Source organism: Camelus ferus, chromosome 20, assembly GCF_009834535.1.
Source record: "Camelus ferus isolate YT-003-E chromosome 20, BCGSAC_Cfer_1.0, whole genome shotgun sequence".
NCBI classification, from domain to species: Eukaryota; Metazoa; Chordata; class Mammalia; order Artiodactyla; family Camelidae; genus Camelus; species Camelus ferus.
This window is the reverse complement of record NC_045715.1, coordinates 26,633,826-26,660,504: the sequence shown is the minus strand read 5'-3', so window position 1 is coordinate 26,660,504 and position 26,679 is coordinate 26,633,826. Positions and strand designations below refer to the sequence as shown.

The window sequence follows — 26,679 nt, the reverse complement described above, 5'->3', positions numbered from 1 at the left end:
AGTCAATCTCTTTCCCAACCCCCTGCCCTTGGCAACCACTGATCTGGTCAGTGGTTCTCTCCCTATAGTTTTGCTTTTTCCAGAATGCCATAAAAATGGTGCTTTAAAGTATGTAACTTTGAATCTGACATCTTTCACTCAGCATAATAAATTTGAGATTCAACTATGTTGTTACAGGCATCTACAGTCCATTCCTTTTCCTTGTGTGGATGTACCAGTTTGTTTATCCATTACCAGTTGAGGAACATTTGCTTTGTTTCCAACTCTTGGCAATTGTGAATAAAACTACAATCATTCCTGTTTACCTTTCTGTATGAACATCAGTTTTCAATTCACTTGGTAAACACCCAGGATTGGGATTGCTGGGTCACGTGGTTAAAAAAATATATATGCATATATATATATATATATATATATATATATATATATATATATATATATATACACACACACACACACACACACACACACAGATACATACATACACATACATATATAGGTAAATACAATTTTATATGTAAGAAAGTAGAAAACCGTTTTGCAAAATGACTGGTCCATCTTGTGTTCTCTCCTGTCATGTTTGAAAGTTCCACATGCTCTACAGCTATGCCAGCTCTTACTAATGCCAATTTTATTTTCTTATTTTCAGCCATACTAAAAGGTGTGTAATAGTATCTGATTGTGGTTTTAACTTGCATTCCATTAATGACCAACTATGTTGAACATCTTTTCACACGCTTGCCATCCTTATAGTGGAAAGTTCCTCTTTAAATCTTTGACACTCCTCTTTTAAAAAAAATTGGTTTGTTTTCATACTTATTATTAAGTTTTAAGAGTTTTAAAGTATTCTGGATGCAAGTCCTTTATCAGGTATGTGTTTTGCAAAAATGTTCTTCCAGTTTGTGGTTTGTCATTTCATTCTCTAAGAGTTTTTTAAAGACCTTTTTATTTTGAGATAATTGTAGATTCACATGCAATTCACTGTCAGAAATAATGCAGAGAGATTATGCATCCCTTTATCCCAGTTTCCCCCACTGGTAGCATCTTGCAAAACAATATCACAATCAGGAATGAGCATTGATGCAATCTGTCCATCTTATTCAATCATATTAAACTTTCACCAGTTTTATATGCACTCGTGTGTGTGTGTGTGTGTGTTTTCTTCCATGAAGTTCCATTCCATGTGTAGATTTCTGTGACCAGCACCACAATCAAGATACAGAACAGTCCATCACAGGATCCTTTTATAGCCATAGCCACCTCACCCCCTCCCTGCCTCCCTAACCCCTGGCAACCACTAATCTATTCTCCATCTCTATAATTTTGTCATTTCAAGAATGTTATATAAATGGAATCATACAGCATCTAACTTCTCTGTCTGTCTTCTTCCACTCAGCATAATTACCTGGAAATTCATCCAAGTTGTTATGTGTATCAGTGGTTTCTTCATTTTTATTGCTGAATAGTATTCCACAATTTGTTCAACCATTCAGCAGTTGAAGGATATCTGGGTTGTTTCCAGTTTGGAGCTAATATGAATAAAGCTGCTATGAACACTCATGTATAGGTTTTTGTGTGAACACAAGTTTTCATTTCTCTGGGATAAATGCCCATGAGCATAATTCCTGAATTTTATAGTAGCTGCATCTTCAGTTTTGTGAGAAAACACCAAACTCTTTTCTGGAGTGGCTGTACCATTATTCAGGATACATTTTACATTATACACTATACATTCCCACCAGTAATGTATGAGTGATTCAGTTTCTCTGTATCCTTGTCAGCGTTTGGTTTTGTGGCTATTTTTAATTTCAGCCATTCTGATAGGTGTGTAGTGACATCTCAAGGAGGTTTTAATGTGTATTGCCCTGGCGGATAAGGATGTGGGACATCCTGTCAAGTGCTAACAGTGTCTTTTGAGGAGCCCATCTTTTCTTTTTATTATTTACTTATTTTCTGGCTTTACTGAAATATAATTGACATATAAGCTTAAGGTATACAATGTGATAACTTGATAGATACACATACTGTGAAATGATTATCATAATAAGGCTAGTTAACAACTCTAACACCTCACATAATTACTTTTTTTTTTTTTTGATGAGAACATTCAAGATTTACTCTCTTAGCAAATACATAATACTATATTGTTAAGTATAGTCACTGTGCTGTATGTTAGGTCCCCAGAACTTCTAACTGGAAGCTTTTACCCTTTGGCCAATATCTCCTCATTTTCCCAACCCTCAAACCCCTGGAAACCACCATTCTACTCTCTATTTCTATGAGTTCAATACTTTTAGATTCCATATATGTGAGATAGTACAGTATTTGTCTTTTTAAACATATTTCACTAAGCATAATGCCTTATAGTTCCAGCTATGTTATTGCAAATGACAGGATTTCTTTCTTTATTGGCAGAATAATATTCATGTATATATGTAACCACATTATAGATATAAAAGATAACATAAATATATAAAATAACATTCATATGTATCTCTCATTTTTTTAAATCCACTAGTGGACTCTTAGGTTAGTTCTCTATCTTGGCTAACATTGCAGTGAATATGGGAGTGCAAATATCTCTCTGATTTTCATTATTTTGGAGCTATACCCAGGAGTAAGATTGCTGGATCACATGGCAGTTTTACTTTTAATTTTTTAAGGAACCTCCACGCTCTTTTCCATAGTGACTATACTAAATTACATTCCCATCAACAGCCCACACGGGAGCTCATCCTTTCATAACATGACCGTTGCACGGGAAACAGTGCTAGATGTGGTGCCCTTCCTCAGAATCCCCTGCTTACCCTGACATAACCTGTAGTTTCCTATTAAAAAATCTGTCGCCTTCGTCAGACCCTAATCTCCGAGAGGGCACAGGCAGTTTCGCTCAGCTCAGGAGCCCAAGCCAGTATATTGCTGTCACAGATGAAGTGCCATTTCTTCAATGAATGAATAATAAAAACCAGAATGTCTTCAGTGCTAAAAAGAAGTGTTGGCAGAGAGAGCAAATGGATTGTAGAACAGGGCGAGGCACAGTTGGTTGTCACCCTATTAACCACTCTCTAGGCCAGCTCAGGCACGAAGCCAGAGGCCCAGATCTTGGCCATGCGCATGCGCAGCCCTCGACTCTCGGCCCCACCCCTCAGTCCTTCCCTTCGGGCCGCCCCTCCCCGTCAGCAACCAATTAGGGAGAAGAGGCGGTCCTGGTTGGCGCAGCGCTCGTTGGGTAGTGTCTCTAGTTACTGTTGCTAAGGCTGCGGCTCACCTGAGGCGGCAGGAGTCAGAAGTTTTGGGAGCCAGGGCCTGAGAGAAGTCAAGCGAGGTTCTGTACAAGAGCCCGGGGAGATGGTGAAGCAGACGATCCAAATTTTCGCCAGGGTGAAGCCCACTGTCCGGAAGCAGCAACAAGGGGTACGGTCCGAGCAGCGCGGGCGCCGGCGCGGCGGGGCCTCCCAGGCAGGGGGAGGGGCGGCATGCGATGGGCCTGGTGCCAGATGCGGCCCGGAATCCAGCACACTCTGCTGTTCCAGGCTCCCGGGCAGCCTCGCAGACGACAGCGCGCTGCTGTCAGGGACGCGGACCCACTGACGCCCAATCCACTGCCCCCCAGCACAGCCATGCCGGCGCAGACCACGCTGCACCGAGCCACTTACGTGCCCCCCGGCACTCGTGTTCACACGGGGGCAGACACGTGCACGTATGTTTGCGTGCACACGCACGTAGACTGCGCCTCAACACGCACGTAGACTCCAGCTAGACCGTGCACCCTTATTGCGCCTTTCTGGAAAACAGCCACGCAGCTCTCCACACCCAGATACACTCAAACCTACATTTCACACGGGTAATACGTGCAAGCAAGAGATGAGTGTCCACCACGTCTGAGGTGATACAGGTAACAGATACAGATACAGAAACACAAAGTACACACGGTGGCTCTGTACACAGTGGGCCCTTAGAATTTGTTGACTATATTGTCATTCTGAACAGAAGCATGAACGTTGACATACACCCATTGCAGATATAGATAGATAATTTATACATCCTGACACAAAGAATACACATATTGTATATTCAGAAAACATTAGCTGAACATTTTCTAAGTGCTTCCTCTAGGGTGCTAGGCTCAGAAGTGTACAGAGGAGATTAAGACATTACCCTTTCTCTGAGCTGAGATACTTTGAATGCTTCTCAAGTGTATTTGGACATTGAGGATATTAATCAAATTTAAGGATTTTTTTATTTTATATTTTTATTTTTACTATTATTTATTTTATATTTTTATTCCAAAGCTCATGGCTCTTCAGACAAAACCTTTTTGCCTCACAAAATGAAGATATAGCCACGGGTAATCTGAGTCATGATCATGAGTCTCTGAAATGGGTATATTATTAATAATATTTTATCTCTATCCCATATCTACACTGTGTATGTATATATGTAACATCCTGGCATCTCATAACTTAGCATTTGCCTCATATGATTTAGGTATTTAAAACAGGGAGACTGTAGTGTCTTGTCATCATCATTACTGTCAGGCTTTTCACCTGTGGAATACATTTAGGAAAAGCACGAAAAGACTCAAAAGACAATATTGGCTTTTTAATTTTATTTTAAGGAATAAAGAATGTAGAAAGAAACCGTGGATATCGTCCCATTTTCTGTCCTCTTACATTCACTTACAAGAAGGTTTTTAAAAATTCATCACAAATAAAAGTTATATTGTATGTAACATTTCTCCCCCCACCTCCCCTCAGATTCTTAGCTGAAAATATTGAACTTGTCTGCATTGACCTAATAGTCAGAAACAGGTGCTTGGAAATGGTAATGTGAGAGGATAGGTAGAGGTGGGACTGGGAGTGGTGGTGGGTTGATGGAGAATGTTGGGTTTAATATTGAATTTCCTCTTTCCTTAAAATGCAATATTTGAATATTTATATGTGCCTCCTTTTGCATTTCTTTGGTGAGATTCTGTGGAGTGGCTTGTTTGATACTCCAGGAAGTATTTTTAGGTGTCATACTGTATTTTAACAATGTCAGATTCTTACCAAGAGGCAACATGATGCCACATACACAAAAATATGAGAACACAGATGAATGAATTTTGAATTAGTGTATCACTGCTCTTCCTTAGAAATCCCACTCTTAGCACCTTGTCCTTTTGCCTTCCAAAGATTGTGTGGTTGTTTCTCTGACTAGAAATGCCCCTTGTAGCATTAAACCAAGGGTGATTCAAAGGTTTTTTTTTTTCCATCTTCATTTTGTGGTTCCATTACTTCATTAACCTTATTCCTTAAGGCACTATAAATTAAATTATAATAGTTTATAGGTTTATAAATTGAAAGACAGAGAAGATAAATCTCTGTGATAATTTTAACAATGGCAACACTTTTCATTTGTATAGTGCTTTGTGTATTTTAAAATATTTTCATCATCCTGGCATTTGACCTAATTGTCTTGTATTCTTTTAAAAAAAGACCTATTCAATATTTTTATGACTGACAGTAGAAAGCCAGTCTATTAGACTAAACAAGTTTTCTGATTTGAGACTTTTCTTAATTCCTCAAAGAATGGCTTAAAGAGAGGGGTGGAGGGTCACTGTTCCTACTCTAGTCCATAGTCCTTTTAGTCTTGTGAGTACTGAGTGTTAACAGATTTTTTAAAAAATGTGTAGCACCCCTCACTCCTGTGTGTTTTATGTCTTACACACCTCTTTCACTCACCTGTCTAGTCATTAACCTTTTAAAAAAATAAAATAATGTAGTGCCCTATAGGATATAATTTTTAAATGTCTCTTGAGAAAACCTAGCCTGAAAGCTGTGGACCTGATGCCATTCCTTTCTACAAATAATTCGATTTTACAGCATGACTTTTCTACATAAATTCTTCACATTTTTAATGAAAGGGCTCAATAAAAATCTGCTTAGGAAAATTATTCAGACTTTCTGGAGATTTAGGTAGGCTTTTACTTATTTAAGAATATGACTTTTCCCTCATAATCAAGCATCTAAATCGGTCTTAAACAGGAAGTATTGCCTGTTAGAAAGAATTTTATTTCTTGGTGAAAGACAAGAAGTCTTTTTTAAAAACCTCTAAATCTAATGACTAACATTTTTTATAGTGCATTACAAAATGCTTCCATTTCCATGACATCATTTCATCCCCGCAGCCATCTTGTAGTGGAGGCAATTCTGTTTTCTTCATTTTCTGTCTAAGGTCCTGAGATTCTGAAAGTTGTGGCTGGTCACACAGCTGGTAAGTTGAAATCAGTGTTGGACCCAGGGCGTTGGACACCGAACCTCACACTTTTCTTTATTCCACACGACCTCTTTATAGGCCTGACTCTTGCTTTTCCTGGCCAATAAATAAAGAAATAGGTAACCAAAGCAAGAATCAGAGAGTATTACATTTGTAAAGGGGGTTGGTAAAGACCCTTCATTTCCATATCAGCTTAAGGAGGTTAAGTGATTTCTCCCAGGTCATTTTCTAATTAGTGGCTGAGCTGGGAGGAGAACCTTGAAAATGACATCAAAGACATGAATTACATGTGTCTTTTGAAACCATATGTCTTTTATCAAATGCTTGACTATGTCTCATGGAAACTTCGGCTTCTTTGAACATAACTTGAATTAAGGCATTCTTGTGAACTCTGTGAGAAGGCTCAGACCCTGTCCTTTCATCTCTGTGTCTAGCATTTTATAAATGCTCAGAAGTACTTATTGGTTGTAGTAAAATGTTAACTTCTGGTGCATAATTTCAAAGCAATACTTAGATAATATGTTGTTTTCAGGGCTATTAGTTTCTCAATAGCAAAGACAGACACTCAGATGCTCAAATTTGAATATTAGATCATTCAAACAGGATCTGAGCTTTGATTAGGCATTGATTTAGGTTTTACCTCTTGTTCTGTTCCATGTATTTGTTTGAATGTGCATACAGTTTAAAGCAGAAAATTATCCAAAGTATGCTATGTTATGACTTTTTATTTTAAAAGTACAGGTTTTTTTTTATACCACTACAATGCATGTCATAATAACATGGTCATAGTTCAAATTGTAATTTTAGCATTTTACATTCATTTGTTGTCTTCATATTTGCAGATTTATTCCATAGATGAAGATGAAAAATTAACACCTAGTTTGGAAATCATCTTACCTCGTGATTTGGCAGATGGATTTGTGAATAACAAGCGAGAAAGCTACAAATTTAAGTGAGCTTTTCTTTCTCCTTCATTCTGTTTTATTATTGAACTAACTCTTATACTGCATTAATATCCACTGTGAAATCATTGGCACCATTTCTTGGGGAGAATGTAGTACCATTCTCTATCTCATCTAGTAGATAGAATGCAAATTGTCTCTTCTATGCTATGCCCAAAGTTAAAAAGGGCATATTTTTGTATCCAACATGATATCCCAAGGTCCTACCCTTTCTTGACTACATCTGTTTGTCAAGTGTTGTCTTTATCCTCCTTGGCCCACTATGGTTTAGCACCTACAGGAAGTTCAGTGCGTAACTAACCTTTATTAAAGATGGCAACTTAAGGAACAAACTGTGTGCCGTGCAGATGAGCCTTGTTAATAACATAAATGATATACTGACCTTATATGGACACTCTTACCTGTACTGTCCAGTGTGCCAGCCACTAGCCACATGTAGCTCTTAAGCACTTGGAAGGTAGCTGGTCTGAATTGAGATGTGTTGTAGGTGGGAGATATATTAAAGACTTTTGAAGGCTTAGTATGGAAAAGAAAAGAATATGAAATATCTCAAGAATTTTTTTCATGTTGATCACATATTAAAATGATTTTAATCATCCCAAATTTTGGATATATTGGGCTAAAATACATTGTTGAAATTAATTTTACCTGTTTAATTTTACTTTTTTAAAAAAATGTGGCTATTAGGAAGTTTTAAATTACACATATACTGATATTTATGGATTGCATTATATTTCTCTCACAGAGTGCTGCACTACATGGTGCCAAATAGCCACCCTCAGGTTATCGTCAGTGCCTTTGGTACAGATACTCTTCTGGTAGCCAGGCCTTGAATTTGGGGATTATGGCTATTTCATACTGTCTTTATTCTTCAGTGTCAGATGACATAATTTCCTTTAATCTCCACTTTTGATTTCTGAAGAAGTTTGAGCTCAAGTTAAACCCATATTTAATCTCTGGCCCAAACTTAGGTAATGGGTTTGTGGGTCCTGCTGAAGGAATGCTGATTGCCCTCATGCATTCCTCTCTAGGCTGTTTTACATAGGCCTTATTTTGAGACTATTCCTGCCCCTGCTCTTTGGATAAAACCATCTTAGATTTTTGTGTGTGTGTGTTTCTCTCTCTTTCTCTCTCTTCCTCTCTCTACTTCTTATTTCTCCCCTCCCCACCTCATCCTCCTCATTATTATTGTTATCATTTTATCTCATAAAGATTCTCTTTGGTCTTCACAACTCTACCCTTTGTCTCTCATATATATTCTCTCCTCCCCCTCCACCCCATCTTCTTTTGGGGTCTCCTTTTATATTAAGTACAAGTGGGATGGCTAGCACATGGTGGTCCTCACGTTGTCTTTTTGGCTTCTCATTGCCTTTCATTCAATCCTTTAAGGAGCAGCCTTATAATACATGCCTTGCTTTTCTGAAGCAGGCAGTCTCCCCCTGATATAAGCACAATACATACCTAGGTAGCTATGACTTAATGATAGCTGGCCTTGGCATGTCTCCACGAAGCCAGAATTTGCTAAGACATTTTATTCAGCATGATTCTGTTTAATTGCTAAGAAACAGTTGACCATGCCTCTCTCTATCGGCCCTTTCCAAAGTAGCTGTGTATTATGTAGCTACAAACAGTGCATTTCAGCATATGTTTATTGTAGACATGTTATTTGCTTATTGTAAATCTCTTGAGATTTCTTTCTGAATCTCTGAATTAAAAATTTTGGTTTTAGTGTTTTAAATTAAGAAGTTAAGAAAACATTTAACTTATACATATGTTCAGAGAGAAATATTTGAGCATTTTAAAGGTCATTTTCTCCCAAGAAAATTCATGCAATCAGTAAATCTTTTTTGACCATCCTCTGTGTGCCGTTTTGACGGCTAGGAATACAGCAGGGAGTGCCACCATGCTCTAGCTCTTAGGCGCTGACATTTTAGTGGGAGCGGATGGGTGGGCAAGCAGACCAATAAGTACAGCACGTGTCGGAAAGTGTGGAGTGCTGTGGAGAAAAATAAGTCAGGGATGGGGAATGAGGAGACCCAGGATGAGGGCAGCAAAGTGGAAGGACGGCTGCAGTATTTCACAGGCTGACCAGGGGAGGTGTACATTTGAATGAAAATCTGAAGGAAGCAAGGAAACCAGACCTGCAAATATCCAAGGGATGAGAAGTCCAGGCCATGGACAGAGCAAGAGCACAGTTCCTAGGATGGGTGCCTGCCTGGTGCATTGAAGAAGCGTGAGGAATCTGTGTGGCTGGAGGAGGGTAAGCAAGGGGGCTGGAAGGGAAGAAAGTTAGAGGGGCAGCAGTGTGGCCTGAGCACATGCAGCCTTCCCTAAAGTGCCAGGGGAAGGTCATGGAGTGTTGGGAGCAGAAGAATGGGATAAATCTCACTTTTGTTTCAGCAGAATCATTCTTGCTACCATGTGGAAAATAGACTGTCAGAGGGCAGGGGAGACCAGGCAAGAAATTATGGCAGCTTAGGCCAGAGCAGTAGCAAGTGGAAATGCTGAGAAATAATTGGGTCCTGGGTGTGTTCTGAAGGTCAGATCTGACAGTGGTCGCTGATGGGTTGAATGTAGAGTGTATTGGAAAGAGAGGAGTCAAGGATACTCTAAGGGTTTTGGACTGAATTTTTAAAAGGATGGAGTTGTCGTTTACTGGGAAGAGGAAGACCGGGAGGAACAGGTTTGACATGGGAAGAGATCAGCATGCACCAAATTTGAAATGGAGTGTAGAAAAAGCCTACCTAACCTCCTAATAAAGGAAAGGACCTGCCAGCAGTCAGAAAACCTGAGCAGTCGTGTTATCTCAGCATTCATATCCGAAGCTATCAATCACCTAGAGGGTTCTGAGGAGTGTTCTGGGCACACACTCAGTAAATACTACTGTCTAGAATATAATTTTACCTGCTAAATGTCATAGTGCCCACAGTGCCTTATACAGTTTCATTATTTGTTTCTTCAAAAGTGAGGTTGATAAGCCACAGGAATCTTTTGAAATTAATATTGATTGAAGATGAATTTCATTCCATTCTATGTTTCCAGTCCAGCTCCTGACAGCCTTCTGAACTCCTCCATGGTGAAAACAAACCTACATTTCATGTAGTCTCTACTTCAATTAAACCTGTGCCCAGTTCACTTGTGTGAGCAGACACCGACACCAAAGGTTCCTAAGCCACTGTGAAAGCTGCTCAGGATGCCCTCAACATGTTTGTTTCAAAGGTTTTTCTTTAAAGTCCCCCTCCCCCAATTTTTTTATTTTGAAAACTTTTAAATATGCAGAAGAGGTGAAAGAATGATGCAATCAAATCTCTTCTACCTTTGTGGGAAAGTCACCAGTTATTAACATTTTGCCTTATGTGCTTATGCTCTCCCCTCTCTCTCTTTCTCCCCCTTCTCCTTGCCCTCTCCCTCTCTTTTCCTTTTCCTCCTCCTGTCTGTCTTGCTCCCTCTCTCTTTCTTCATGATTTTTAATGGCAAGTTAACACACTGTAAAGAATAGGTTGTGAGTCTCCCCCCAGGTATTCCTCTGTGCTCGTGAGCCTTTACTAAGCCAAGTCAGAGCACCATTGCGAGAAGGGTGAAATTGACACCACTTCCCATCCCTAGGCCCCCAGCCTTGCCAATCTGATCGAGATTTCCTTTACAGGACAGGTCTATCTTAATTTACTGTTTAACTTTTGCCTCATGATCAACAGAATGAAACAAACTGCCCTGAGAATTAAGGAGCTGATACCAGGATGCAGTACCTAATTAATGGAAAATAAGCTTCAGCTCAAAACTTTAAAACTAAGTTCAATAATCACATATTTCACAGCTGCATTCTTTTCTTACAGGTTGGACATCAGAAGTTCTTTGGCTGTTTACATCCTGTTCCTGGGTTTCCATTTCATGCTCTTATCTAGATTTGAATATGATGCCAATTGCAGACACTGTCCCTCTTGAGAGCTAAAAAACACACAGTTTATTATTTGGTTCAAAGCTGCTGCAGTTTTTCAGAGGGATTTATTGTGCAGATCTTGTCAAAGCAATACTGTTTACCCACCATTTGGATCCATGGGTACAACAGCACAGTGTATTTGGGGCTACAGGGCAAACATTGTGTTAGGTTAGGTAAGCCCAGTGATGTAAATATGGGGTAATTTGCAGAGCTTTTAGGAAAAAAAAAAGTATTAATCCAATAGTGTTTGAAGCCTTGGCTTTTAAATAATTACTGTTTTCACATTTGCAGATTTCAAAGGATTTTTGATCAGGATGCAAAGCAAGAGGCTATTTTTGAAAACATTGCCAAACCAGTTGCTGAGAGGTAGGATTTCCTATATTTTGTTCAGTGGCTTAGTGGTTTTTCATCACGCCTTCAATTCTCAGATAATTGTGGTAATATGCTTCAGTATATCAATTATATACTCAGGCTTCAGGGCTTGTGATGAAATAGCATTAATAGCCTCTATTCATATCGCTTGTTTGCTTTAGATCTGGAGTCTCAACCTCAAAACAAACCAGTGAGATAGACAGAATAGCTCTTATTACTCCCATTAAAAAAAAATAAAGTTCTTTAGTAGTCTCCATTTAATTAGTTTATTTGTTGTTAATAAATTGGCAACACAATGAGGGGCCCAGGGTGTGCTCCCAGGCAGGCTTCTGTGCTGGCGGGCTCAAACAGGAGATGCTGCCTTGAGGCGGGGGCAGGGCAGGGCACAGACACCAGTGCCCCAAGGGATGAAAGGAAAAGGCCCCCCCACTTTTGGGGGAACCCCGTGGAATGAACATAGCGGCCAATGAACAAATAGAACCAGAGGAGCTGAAGGAAAACAAGAGGAGGGAGGGACAGACAGATGGGCAGGTTTGGGGGAAGGTAGCATTTTCTGGTATCCCCCACCCCTGCCCAGGGACTAAGAAGCCTTTGCCTGGGTCCAAAGGCCAGGGCAAACTTGGCTCACAGCTTCGGGGAAGGTCACCATATCTCCCTCCCCACTCTAGGACTGACAGCCAAGAGACTGGGCAGGAGCTCAGTCAGAGCTGTTTTTAAAAATCCAGTTACCACTGGGTGGGCCGACAGTAAATCTCAGGATTGGAGAGATTAAATGGCACTGCTCAGGGTTGGTGGCTAGTGGTGGCAGAGTCCTAGGTGGTGGTCTAACTGTTAAGTCCAGTGCTGTTTCTTTGGTACAGTATTTCAAGCATATGGTTAGATGGATGGAGGACTGGGTACAGTGGTACCTGGGAGGCCTAATACTGGTCAACCCAAATCCACCTCAGTATAACAACCCTATTTAAAATCTTGACCCTTAGCTCAGGTCCCTTTTCTTTCTGTATACCCAAATAGGTCTGGGCTGCTGCCTACTAGAACCAAACTCAAGTGAGAATAAATCATCCTGAATCAGTTGGAGGGCCATTTTATCAATATGTATTGGCAAAGATTCCTTGGGACAGACTCTCAGCCCTTAGATAAGCATACTCTCATTTTGTAGGGAGTCTGTATGGGAAATTACTACTAATAAAGTTGCTGTCCAATCCTGCAGTCACTTGGTTGGTTTTAATGACTTCATTATCCCCAGATATATATATCTCTCTACGATTAAAACGAACAATACATCTGCGAAATAAACCCATTTTTCAAGTCCACTGATCAGTACACCCTCAACCATGACATTGCTGAAAATATATTGACACCTAAGCCATGCCATTCTCTCTTTTTTCCTCAGTTTTACTGAGGTATAATTGGCACATGACATTGTATAAGTTTAAGGTATATGTGTTGATACATTTATAAATTGCAAAATGATCATCACCATAGTATTAGCTGTCACATCCATCTCATCACATAGTTCCCATTTGGTTTTTTTTGTGGTAGAACATTTAAAATCTCTCTTAGCAACACTCAAGTATATGGCACATATTATTAAAAGTATTATTAGCTGCAGCCACCATGCTGTCCATTAGACACCTGAACTTGATAATCAAGCCCTTCTCTTTGTATACTGTCTTCCAGCACAGTGGGTAAAATATAATTGAGTACTTAAGCTATTCTAGTTGTAGTCACAATCCAATAGCATCCCTTTAGACTAAATTCAGGTCTCCTAGACTGGGTGTCACACATTTCTAAAATTCTCCTCTTTTTAGTAATGTTTTGGTGATGTCATTTTTCAGTTAGCTCATCTCGTGTTTTATTTCGAGGCTTCCTAAAATCATCCGGGGAGGGAACGTCAGTCTGTCTTTCATGGATGTCTGCTTTTCCCTCCCATTGCTGATGACCTCTCCCATCTTGCTCCTTCTTCCTCCTTCAACTCCCACTGTGCCCTCTGTCTGCAATTTTCTTCCTTCAGAAATCTGCAGAGTTGCTTCCTCAGCTCTTTTGAATTGTTTGCTCATGTAGCCCCTTTTCAGTAAGGGCTTCCTTTATTAGTACCTGACTTGAAATTGCATTCCCTTTCTGATTTTATTTTATTTGTTTTAGCACTTGTCACCATCTGACATACTCTATAGTTAACCTACTAGTTGTTTTGTTGTCTGCCTTCTGCTATAACAAAATCTCCATGAAGGCTGGAGATTTATTTGTTTTGTTCACTGTCTTGACAAAGTTACCCAACTCTATGATGAAAAGATTTTAGAAATGACAGACAGGAGCATTATCATCCAGGCTGCTCAAGTTTGTCCCAGTGGATCATAACTTTCAAAGGGAAACATTCCCCATTGTCCTTTTCAGTACTTTACTTCTTGTAGACCATTTTTCCTGAAACTGCTTTTGCTATTTTTTTTTTTTTCTGTTAGCTTTTATCTGGTTTATCTTTCTTGATCTCTTAACTCAACAGCCCTGAGCCATTTAATTTTTAAATATGGGTCTGGTGGATAAAACATAGCTGGCTTTTGTCTTTGTAGCCGGATGCAGAGTCCCTGATACTTAATTGGCTTCTTTAACCTGTTTATATTTATTACAATTACTACAACAGTGTTTGGAGCTCTTCCTCCTCTCAACTTACTTCTTTCCATTTATCATACTCTCTGTTTTTTGTTTTTTTTTTTCTTTTTTGCTGTTTGTTGGTTAATTGTGTTCTTTGTTGTTGTTTTTGCCATTTTCTGTTTTCTCTAGCAAGGTGTACATTCTGCTTCAACACCTCTATGTGGTTTAAATTCAGGTATTTAAACTTTGTATTTTTTTTTCAGCATCTAAACCTCCTCCCTCTTCCTGCCTGTCTGTCTCTCTTCTCCCCAGGTGGGGACCTTAGCACACTTTTACTTAGCCTCTTCTACTCCCCCAGCACTTTTAAGTATTGAGATCAACTGATCATTTCATTCTGGATTGTTTGTAATCATTTTCATTATCGGCATTTACTTAAACTTATCTCTTAAGTTATGTTTGTTTCTTCAGTCATCACTATTTCTTATCCACATATCTGTTTCCTGGATTCCTTTTTAGTTTTGCTGGTAATCATCTTCTAGTAATTTTTTTAGAGAGAGTTCAAGACATGGGAGCTTTCTGAAGCTCTTTATATCCCTTCCCAGTTAAGTGGCAGTTTGCCTGGATATTGAATTGCAGGTTAACAATCCCTTCCTCTCATCACTGTGAAGCTATTGCTCCGTAGTCTCCTTCTGAAAGAAACTGTTGGCTCAGTCTTCCAGGGTGGTAATTTGCTTTCCAGCCTTGTATACTCTCTACCACCTACCTGTTAAATTTTTAATTTTTACAGTTTTATTTTTCACTTGTAGTAAGTGAAAAAAGTCTTCTTGTTTACTGATGTAATACCCTTTTTCTTCTGAACAAAATGATTATCTTTTTGGATACACTGGCTTTTTTTCCTATATACTTTTTCTTCATGTGAATGTTCTTCTGTTGAGTTTGGTGCCTTGCTTTCCTGGTACAGAGTTTCCTCAGATAGTTGGTGATTCTCGGCAGTGGGCTCACCTCTGTCATTTGAGAATGCCATTTCTATTCACTGTACCTCCCCTCGTGTCTGTGGGGAAGGAATGGTGTGGGCTGTGCGCAGGTTATGCCCTGAACTCATCTGCTGGGTGTGAGAAGGCTCTTTCCTCCTGGGGGTTGCTCACCACCAGGGGCTCTGGTCACTGTCTCTAAGCCAGGCTCCTACTCTGTAGGAAAGTGGATAGGCAGATGGAGGCAGACTCACATTTCTCTCTGATTCATCTGCAAAGGAGAGGGTTATTAAGCAAATTAACACTACCTTAAGAGCCAGAGGAATCACCATTTTCATTGCCTTTAAATATGTCATATAGTACATTAACACTTTGTGTAAACTTGAAGTGTGTGACTTTGAAATGGTAAAATATAAAATATCAATAAAGGCTCACTAATACACAGCATTTGAAGTAATATTTATCCCCATATGTTGAAAAAAGTTTTTTAAGAATTATATAATTTGGCAGGCCGGGTGAATGGAAACTGTGCCGCTTTAGATATTAAACCGAAATGCCTGCTATTCCTGGTGAAGATTCTTCTCCAGGAACACATTCCCAACATAAATCCAGCTACTCTACACACTCTTTAATGCTGTTCTATTGGGTTAACCCACTGTAGCTTAACTCTGTTTACTGAGTACAATTAAAGCTAAATAAAATTAATTGTATTTCTTCCCCAAATTCTGTAATTCAGGAATCATACAAATTTAGGCTCACCTTTTCCTACTTAATTCAAATCAGTTTTATGACTCTATGACTGCAGAATTGTGTGACTGGTGGTGCGAATCTATAAAGCTAAAAATTTGTATCATTGGAAATTAAATAGAAGAGTCTTATTTATCGTTTGGTACATCTCCACTAGGACCTCTTCTAAACTTTGATTTTTCTGAAATATAGCCTATGTTATTTAGTAACAGGTAAAAACTGCCCTCTATCATATTAATTTTGCTCATTGATTTTGGAATAACTTTTTGTAAAGATAGAATTTAGTAGGTCCACAAATATGTGTGGTGTACAGTGTTGCCCCATATAAAAGAGTTTGTATCTTTATTTGTTGTTTAACCTAGTGTTACACTTCTCAAGCTGGAGTGTGTTGATCTTGGGAGTACATAGTACTCTGTCAGGGATACCTGAAGCCACATGCTAAACACAGCACATCATTCTGGAGTACGAATTTTGCTTAAAGATTAAGGGAGAAAATTTGGAAGTCTAGACATTTTGGCGGTTTTATCACATGCACTTGTAAATCTGCAGAACCCCTGTTCTCCAGCCAATCTTATGTTTTACCGAAAAGCTTGGGGTGTAGGAAATTTTATTTTAGGTACAGTGAGTAGTTTTGGGAAAAATCTGTAAATTTAGTGTTATAGGAGAACATGGTTTGAGCAAAATGAATACAGTGCACACTGCCAGGAGGACTGGTTGTGCCAGAGATAAAGGTCCCCATAGCTAGCGCTGCTGGACAGCTAAAGCATCTGCACTGCAACAAGGCCAACCAGGTTGGTTTTTGAAATGCTGCTGTGAACCATTGCTTTTTAACCTTCGATTTCACAAATGATGAACATTATCGAGGGCAGTCTTTCAGTTTATGCTAAGAAGAGGGTGAAGGGAAAAAGAAAGCTCCCAGGCCACCACCTGAGACTTGGAGAATGACATAGGCCAGTGTCTGTACACCGGTGCTCTGGCTGGGTGGGACACCAGGGCTTGGTAGAAGGATTTTTTTGTAAGAGGGGCAGTCCTATAGTTCCAGCGGGGCTGGGGCCAAGCCCAGCAGGGCTCTCACCTGTGTTCTAGGAAACAGGCTTTGCTAGTGATGCCCAGTCTTGCTGCACAAGCAGAGAACAGATCCTGCACCTTCAAGACAAGAGAACCAGAATGCAAGAGAAGGTGGGCTGCAGAAGAGTATTTTTAAAAAAATCTTATTGGTCAGTTATTCACCTGCATACACTCATGCTTCTACCTTACCTGGCTCAAAAAATTTGACACTAAGTAGAATAATTCTGTCTTCAGCCCTGGGACTAACTCACTATATAACTCTGGGTCAGACCTGTCACTTCTGAATCAATTATTCCAGGTGAAAAAGGGAGATGCTAATAATACCAAGTTTACAAGTTGTTTTAAGGATGAGAAGAAATAATACATATAAAGGCACTTTGTGAACTTCAATGCCCTGTTCAGTCTAAGGGTTGAAAAGTTAGAAATCTTTATTCTTTTCGCCACTTTAAATATATACGCGGTAACTTCTGGCTCCAGACCAAGATGAAGTAGACACGCTTTTCTCTATTGCTCTCACTAAGTACAGCTAAAAACTCTGGGTGTTATATATAAAAGAAACATAGAAGACTCTGAAAAGTTGAGACAAGAAGGTAGAAGCCAGGGGACCCCAGGACCTAAAGGAACAATGCAGCAGTGAGTTCCCGGTGTTGTTTTGTTTGTTTTGTTTTGTTTGCCTCATGCATCCCAGACTGGATGCTGGAGAAACTAGCAACCCAGAAACACCAACAGACTCAGACCAAAGTGTCAAAAAAAATATTCTTCTCTCTATAGCCAGAGGACCAGGAAGGGGGCAACCCAGTGAGACAGAAACTTTTAGGTACTGGTTACCCTACTCCATCCAAATACCATGGAGAACCCATGGCCCCACCCTTACCCAGACAGCAAAGGCCTGGCTGTAAGAAGGCACCCCATTCCCTTGCTGCCAGGGTAGTATCTGAGGACATGGGAGGACTTTCATCCCTACTTGGAGGTAACAGTTTCCCCTTGCCCCTCCCCCAAGTTGTCAGTGGAAGTCTCATGGGATCTGGGAGTTCACCACTATCCAGCAGTAACAAGGCCTCCCCATCCTGCTGTGGTGTCACTGAGCATCAGCAAGGTGCCCCTCCTCTTATCCAGGGAGGTGTCAGTTGAGGCACAGAAGACAGCCTGAAGTCTCACCTCCATTGGCTGGAATGAGGCCCCTCCATAGGTGCCAAGAGAGGCAAGTGGGGCAACTAGACCCTTACTCCCACCTGGCAGTAGTGAGGTGACACCAGTAGCGCATGTCAGAAGAGAAGTTTTATGATCTAGAATCTCATAAATAATACCTAAACTATCTCGGATACAATTGAAAAGTAGGCATTAAATAAGAAATATCAAGAACTTTGAAAGTATTAACTTCCGTAAGGAGAAACAGTTGCTAACACACAAATAAGACAGGTCTCAGAATGATCTGACAAGGATTTTAAAGCAGCGATCATAAAAATGCTTCAGTGAGCAATTATGAACATGTTTGAAACAAATGAAAAGATATGAAATCCCAGCAAAAAAAATGAAGATATAAAGAAAAACTAAATGGAAATATTGTACTGAAAAGTACAATAACTGAAATTAAAATTTTAGTGGATGGTTCAATAGTAGAATGGAGAAGTCAGATGAAAGAATCAATAAATAATAAATATGAAAATATAACAACAGAAATTACCCAACATGGACAACAGAAAGAAAATAGACTGAAAAAAAAAAAAGCAGACCCTCAGGTACCTGTGAGAACTACAGCAAAAGATCTAACATTCATGTCATCAGAGTGCTGAAGGATGGGAGAAAAAGAGTATGGGTGAAAATTATTCTCGGAAATAATGACTGGAAATCCCCCAAATTTGGCAGAAGGCATAAAACTAGAACTTTCTGAAGCTGAGAAAGCTCCAAACAGGATAAACTCAAAGAAATCCACCCTAAGACAAATATTAGTTAAACTTCAGAAAATGAAAAACAGAAAATCTGAAAACAATGAAGAAGGAATGATACCTTACCTACAGGGAAAAAATAATTTGAATTATAATGTATTTTTTATCAGAAGTCATGGAGCTGGGAAGGAAGTAGCAGAATATTCTCAAGTGCTAAAGGAAGAGGACTGTCAGCCCAGAAACCAACACCCAGTATAATTATCCTTCAGGAATAAAGGGGAAATAAAGACATTTTCAGACAAAGGGAAACTAAGAGAATTAGTTATCAGCATATCTACCCTAAAAGAAGGGATAAAGAAGTTCTTTCAAAAAAAAAAGGTGGGGGTGGAATGAAGAAAGAATGAATCTTAGAACGTTAGAACAGAAGAAGGAGCAAGAAAAAGAACAAAAATATGTATTAACAGAAAAAGAATATGAAAACAAATATATGTATATATATGCATGACTGGACATTGTGCTGTACACCAGAAATTGACACATTGTGACTGTACTTCAATAAAAAAATTTTAAATGAATTAATAAAATATACTTTTCTTCTTTTGAGTTTGAAAAGTTATGTTTGGTGAAGCAAAAAAACAAAGCATAACATGACGATTAAAAACGGGAGGGTGAAGAGGTTTAAAGGCAAGTAAAGTTTCTACATTTCATTCAAACTGGTAAACTGTCAGCATCAGTAGATCTCTGTGGTGATGGAATAGTTCTGTATCTTGATTGCAGAGATGGTTTCTTGAATCTGTTCATGTGATAAAATGCCGTAGAATGCTACTGTACCAATATCAGTTTCCTGGTCTTGATCATACACTATAGTTAAGCAAGCTATAACCACTGGGGAAAACTGGGTGAAGTGTACACAGAACCACTCGGTATTTCCTTTGCAACTTCCTGTAAGTGTATAATTATTTCTAGGTATAATATTAATATTCCCAGATATGAAAATTTTAGTGTCACTTGTCTTGTGGTATTCTTCTATTCAGTAAATTCGGTAATCTGAATAATTAGACTAGAACTTCTCCCCCAAGGGCCTCAATAAAGCTAATTTCATTAGAATTCATCAAAATATGCCTGCCAGTAAACATTTTCTTTCTCAAAGTTGTCTTTCAAGTAGAAAACACTGGTCACCACCAAACCATACAAAAACCCATTGGCTCCCACAGATCTACTCAACTTTAGGTCACAGTTCCACCTCACTAGAGGCATTGTTTATAACAAGGTACCTGTTACTGGCTGCACTTCCTACTATACTGAATTTCCTTGTGACATCACATTTATGACTTCTGTGATTTTACTAGTATTCTTAAATTTAAAATCTTAACACCTTTTAAATTATATATTTAACTGAAAACATGGCTTTGAGTTTAAAAACAGGAACTTGTAACCATGGAGTTACATAAGATCATGACCTTGAGGTGCTCCACTGAGCTCTTAGTAAGAAAGTGGATAATAATGCCTCCACCCACACCTAATGAACTTGCCGAGGGCAGCAGTGCAGTCCATCAAACAAGCCTAGGTTGTACTAAGGATGCACTTTAAAAATAGGGATTTTATTATTGCAGGTAAACAAATGAGGCTAAATCTGGATACCCTTCTTAGGAGTGACCAGTCAAGAAATTGCATGAGACCATCATTTCTGCAATGATAACAAGTTAAAACTATTTGTAATTCATTTGGTAAAATACCTCTGAACAACTAGCCTGAGAGTTGTATGAAGCCATTTGATTGTGGGCACTGTGACGTCTCTGGGAGAGCACATTCATGTTCTGAAACATGAAAATCACTGGGTCACTGGTAAAATAAAAAAAAACATTGCTTGAATTAAAGACAGTAAGAGAGACTGACCAGTAGATCAGAGATGCCCTCACACAGTGATGTGACTCCTTAGCTAGAAGATACTTGTCTGAGGCTGGCACCCCGCCTCACACAAGCACATTCCAAGGTCAGGATTTGAGTGAAAGTAGCCCAGGAAGCACCAGTTGGGATGTGGAGAAATGAGACAGGGAAGGAAAGGAAGCCACTTCCCGGCCCATTAAAGAGCAGGTTACAGCCGTGGGCGACTGGGAATCAGTCCCACTGGAATCCTCTAGGGGGCTGTGAGGAGCCTGCCTCGGAGTTGTCCCACCCAAGGGGCAGCTGAGCATCTATGTAGTTAACCACCCCTGTCCATCATTGGTTGGAGGGCTGCTTCCAGCCTCACCTGTACATGAACTAAGCAAGCACCTTAGGCGGGACCAGTGTTGGAGCGGAGAGCCACAGGCCCTGGCAGTAAGAAGCCATCAGCGTGAATAAGTGCAGGGAGTCTTGAGTAGACAGGGATGGGAGCACTGCTCGCTTCTGCTACAGCCACATTTCTGCCAGTTATAGCCTGAAAACTTCCGGGCTTCTCTCCTCAGCAAGTTCCCAACAGAAGAGCAGATTAAAACAAAGTCCAAAAGAAAACCCAGAAACAGTGTTCTTTGTACCTCCATTTTATGTGAGATTGGGGTCTTAATACATGCAATACCAGAATGAAGATAAGTTATCTGAAAAAAAAAAAAAAGACAAGTTATCTGCACATTGAGTGTGGGTGAGAGAGCTCGCCACATTTCTTCCCAATATTCTGACATTCACATACTCAGTATTGTTCTGGGCGTTCACCCTTGAGCATATGAGAAAACTTCCCTCATTCATAAATAGTTACAAACATTATTTTTCATATCACTATTCCTCAAACACATCAAATGCGTTCCCAACTCAGGGCCTCTGTACTTGCTGTTATTCCCTTTGCCTAGAACCCTCCTGTTCCCAGGTTTGCTCCTGGCCTGTCCAGTCCTGTCCTCCAGTTCTCTGCTCACATGTCCTCTCCATGAGACCTCCCCTGACCACCCTCACTCCTTACTGTGCTCTGGTCTTTATAGCATCATCACCAACTGACATACTGCACGCAGTATTTTCTTGTTAAATTTGTTAATTGCCTGTCTCCGTCCCACTCAGACGTAAACTTGGTGAAAGCAAAGGCTCTCTACCTGTTCACTGCTGTATCCCCAGCTTGGGGAACGCTGTCAGGTACATGCTGGCTGGTCTGTGAATATTTGTTGAGTGAGAGAACTAGGACACAGAAGGGTAGCCTTTGGGAACTGTAGCCTTCCCTTTCTTGCTGAATGCATAGTGATGGGTTTTACTTCTTGTCAAAGGAGTTTTCCTTTTGGTTACTTCCTGAGATATTTTTTGGAAAGAGGCCTTTTCTGTGAATCGAAGATAAAACAATGGATAGCTGCTTTTTTGGTCTAGTCTAATGGTTCTCGAAGTGTGGCCCCTGGACCAGCAGCGTGAGTATCACAGAGGAAACTGTTAACAAACGCAAATTCTCGGGGCTCACCCAGACCTACTGAATCAGAGCAGTCTATGTCTTAACAAGCCTTCTAAGTGATTCTGATGCACTAAACTAGAACTAAAGTTTGAGATTCTCTGATCTTGGCATAAAGCTTAATATAGATTGGGAGGGGTTGGTGGGGGAAGGTAGGGACAGAGGGTACTCGTATTTTTCTTTAATGATCTCTTTCCCAGAGATCTGAGATGTACTCTGTACAACTTTACAATTCCAAAATTAGTGTTTGTTTGTTGATAAGTTACATCGCACTTATTTCTAAAATAAATTGAAGCACTTATCCTAATACTAGGACAGGCTTTTGGGGTGTGAGACCTACATAGCAGCAAAGGGCCCCGTGTTCAGAAGGGCACCCCTCTTGGTTTAATACTCTGTTGTTAACATTTATAGGAAGATTAAAAACTAACAGAGACATCAGAAACTATTTGGACTAAGTTAGGTAATTAATTATAATTACTTTTTATAATAATTATGATTAATTATGATTAGGTAGGTAATTAAAGAAGTAATTGTGGGAGATTGTATTACACATTGATTACAACTGTGGGCTTTGGAGCCATACAAGCACAGTTCAGATCCCAACTTTAATATGTAAAAGCTGTGTGGCTTTGGGCAAGTTACTTAATCTCTCTGTGTTTCAGTTTTTAATCTGTAAATGGGGAAAGTGATACTGTAATAGCTGCTTCATTTGCCATGATGATCAAATGAACTATATATGAAAACATATGCTCCAGTACATAATATGTGCTATTAGCCATCATCCATTTTTGGCTCCTCACCAAGTTTTTATAGAAAAAGATTCTTCATTCCAATTCAGGATTTTACCAAGTTATGAATGTTTTACTTTATGGATTTTTTTCCCCTTGACTGTTTTTAGATTTGGTTTCTCCTGAGGCACAATTTTACCATAGATCTTTATTTCAGGATTTGAAGATGCATTTACAGGTGATCCAAAGGTATTTCTAGTTATTTGTATTCACCTTCACATCCTCCCAAAGAGTGATATACAAAGAAAGCAAATAGAACGCAAAGCCTTCTGGAAAATCTTTCCTACCCAAATGTGTAGTGATCGATTACAACTGGCAAGATTTTTACTATAGTTATTTGAATTTATAATTGACTGTGGCAAAAAGCACAACCATAGTTAAAATATGTTGTTTAAATTTTGGGGGAAAATAGAGCAGTAAATCTATCTAATGCTTTGTCACTTGTAGATCTAAATATCTTCCTCATTTGAAAGTCGCTTTACTTGGAGCAGAGCTCTTTTAGCAAAATTTCTGTCATTCTCAGTGAATTTGGCTTTCCTATTCTTGGCCATGTGCTTTTGGTCAGATTTTTTTGTGTACTTCTTGCTAAATAGCATGAACAAATTTACTTACTGTTATTTGAGAACAGTGAGGATATATTATACTCTGTATAGGGCTTCGCCAGCCTTATAGCACTTTCACAGGTATTATCTCACTTAATTTTACCGTAGCGCTGTGGTAGATAGGTGTTTTTTCCCATTTTAGATGAGAAAACCAGGACTCTGGGCATTTAGTGGACTTCTGCAGTGTCACACAGTCATTAGGTTGTGGAGCTGAGACTAGAATAGATCTTCCTTTCATAGTCCTGTGATCCTTAAATTGATGTATCACACAGCTGCATTTATGTATTTCCTTCCATTTCACAAAAATTGCCCTGATTAAATTCACCAGTGATGTTCCTGTCATTGAATCAGTGGACATCTTTCAGTCTTCATCCTGTTTGACCTTTCAGCAGCATTCGACAGTGTTAACTCTTTCCTCCTGGCAAATAGGAAAATTGAGACATTTGTTTTGTCTTGGCCAGTGTTGGGGGGTGCGGTTGGATGCAGGCGGTTGAGAGACAACCTCCCTTTCACCTCCCACACCCGAGAGTTTTGCCTGTTGTGCTCCAGACATCCATCATCTCTGTATGGTTTTCTAACTACCACACCCTTTTCCCTTGCTCTGTCAAATTTTCATGTGCTTCAAATAACATCTTCCTGCCCGTAAAAATATCTTCATTCAATGTAGCTATTCTCAGAGGAAAACAAGTAGATTAGATAAATTGAATGTTATTCATCACTCATTCAGCTAACATTTATGGAGTGCTACCTATATATCAGGCACTGCAAGTAAGTCCTAACTTCCTTAGAGATATTTTTGTTAAACAAGGTAAGGTCCTTGTTTACCAAAATTAGGCCAAGACTGGTAGAATTCCAGGCACAATGATATACTGAAATGAAAGATACTAAGCTGTGCATCAGAAGACATTTTGAGCAAAGGCTTCCATGCCTGTCATCCTCACAGATTCTGATAAGGGAGAACTGTCCCAGCCAGTTTCCAGGGGAAGTGGTTGTGACTCTGTGACTTTGTCCCCGGCAGCATGGTCAGAAGAAGAAATCTGAGTCAAAGGCAGCAATGTAAAGGCTGCCCGTGACTTAGGATGTGGATCTGGAGCTGACGCTGTTGCCCAAACAGAAATGATCTGGGGCCACTAGAGTGGTGCCCTTGGAAGTACGAACTGGGGAGATTTGGACAAAGCAGACTTCTGGCCACAGGAGCAGAGGCTGGAAGATGATCAGGTAGAGTGTGGAGGGATCGCAGTGGATAGAGTGGAGGACAGTTATGAATCAGCAGAAGATATGACCTAGACAGAGGTATACAAGGAGGAGGTCCTAAGAGATAGAGGCTTAATGGGCTGTTTCTACATGCCCTCATATTCTTATAATGACCTTCCTTTTCTTGGTTTTTGGTTATTACAACCAAATCCATTTAATTAAATCAGGATCACATTTTAGAAGTTGACTTGATCTGCTTTGTTTATACCTAATTTTAGCCTGAATAAAGCTTTAAATATTACTGTTCCCCCCAGTTTTGTTGAGGTATGATTGGCAGAATAAAACATACATATATTTAGATTGTACACCATGATTTTTTTAATAATTACTTTTGAGTGTATTGAATGTCTAGAAGCAAAATGATAGTTGTGCAAATCAAGTTTAATGCTTGAATCAAAGTTATCAAGTCTAGTTCTCCAGCATGAAATGCAAAACCTGTATTCTTCACTAGTGACTGTGGGTGAAGCATATCTTGTCATTTCTGTGCCCCAAGCCTTTCAATTACTCCCTATTTCATTCAGAGAAAAAGCCCAGCTCTTCATGATGGCCTGGAAGCAGCTCTGGCTTCTTGGACGTGGGCTGTGTCGTCTTGTAGGGCTCTGCACTGAAAAGGGCCCCATAATTGGTTTAATCTTCTGCTGTTGCCATCTTGAAATTCTTAATAATTTTATTTTTGAAGTTGCATTTTATAAGTCAAGCCCAATGGAACAAAGGAGCATATTCATGAAGAAAGGAGATCCCTGGCTTAGGCAGAGGAGGTGGCATCCACCAATAGCATTTGGCCAGTTGCACAGCTAGGAACAGTCCAGGGTGCTGTGGGACCCCTGAGGGGGCAGGCACGCTGGGATCTGGACCTGTAAGGGGGAGCCACCGCCACAGCATCAGCAGAAGTAGCCACAAGAGATGGTAGGGACTTCCCAAGGGAGCAGCACCAGGACAGCCCTGCAAGGCTGGCTGTCCCTTGTGTCCTGAGAGTGGGTCCTGGCAGCATCTGACATTTAACTCTCCAGCCCGAGCACTGGAACAGGAACTGCTGGTGCTCAGGCTGCGAGCTTTATCAGTAAGTTATTAACGAATAAAAGCGGACATGTGGACATTGCAGTAAAGCATATCAGAGAGGTGTTAAAATTCTTCAGAAAGCTTAGAATTTTCAGTTTTGAAAATTGCTGCAACATTGTAAAGAAAATATCTGCAGGCTTCGAAATAGAAATTAAATTTAAAGATCATCACATTCAATAGAAAATACTTTATTTTCATATGAAGCTTCAGATGAACTAATTAATGAAGAAGACAATTTTAAAATTAAACTTTTCCTTAGAATCCTATAGGTATAGTGATTGAATGCTTAAACAGGTGTTTTGAACAATGTAGAAATTATAAAGCCACTCTCAGCTTGTTCAACCTCCACAAGTTGCAGGAGGTATCAGAGGAAACATTAAAATACATTGTATATATTTGCATTTAAAATTAAATTCAAATTTACATGAAACTGATTTATATGAAGGGTTAAGTCTTTTTAGAGAAATTGTTTTATAAGATTCATCAGCTTAGATATATTAAAATTTATATTTTGAAATAATTTATAGGATATTTATCTCAATGCTGTCACAGCCTGTGAAATACTCTTAACAACTCCAGTAACAGTTGCATCAGCAGAAAGATGAGAAAACTCAAAATTAAAAATTATCAAAAATTATTTGTACATTACATCCCCATGACTTACTTGTTTTATAACTGGAAGTTTGTACCCTTTGACTACCTCTGCCCACCATGGTGACTGTAGTTAGTAATACTGTATTGTATATTTCAAAGATGATAGATCCTACACTGCTAAGAGAGTAGATC

The 26,679-nt window shown here is 39.5% G+C and overlaps 1 protein-coding gene across 7 annotated transcripts in view; it reads left to right on the top strand.

Annotated features, from left to right (window-relative positions):
* The first annotated feature begins 3,193 nt into the window (after positions 1–3,193).
* Positions 3,194–26,679, top strand: part of KIF6 (kinesin family member 6) — a 296,241-nt gene continuing 272,755 nt past the window's right edge. For 4 of the 7 annotated variants that reach the window (XM_032463003.1, XM_014564323.2, XM_032463004.1 and 1 more), the window contains exons 1-3: positions 3,195–3,414; positions 7,101–7,210; positions 11,449–11,523. In XM_032463003.1, coding sequence (XP_032318894.1) covers positions 3,349–3,414; positions 7,101–7,210; positions 11,449–11,523 — 251 coding nt within the window. In that variant the 5' untranslated portion in view covers positions 3,195–3,348. Of the gene's footprint in view, positions 3,415–7,100; positions 7,211–11,448; positions 11,524–26,679 lie in introns of all 7 variants that reach the window. The other 3 variants (XM_032463006.1, XM_032463007.1, XM_032463002.1) reach the window with 2 other exon arrangements.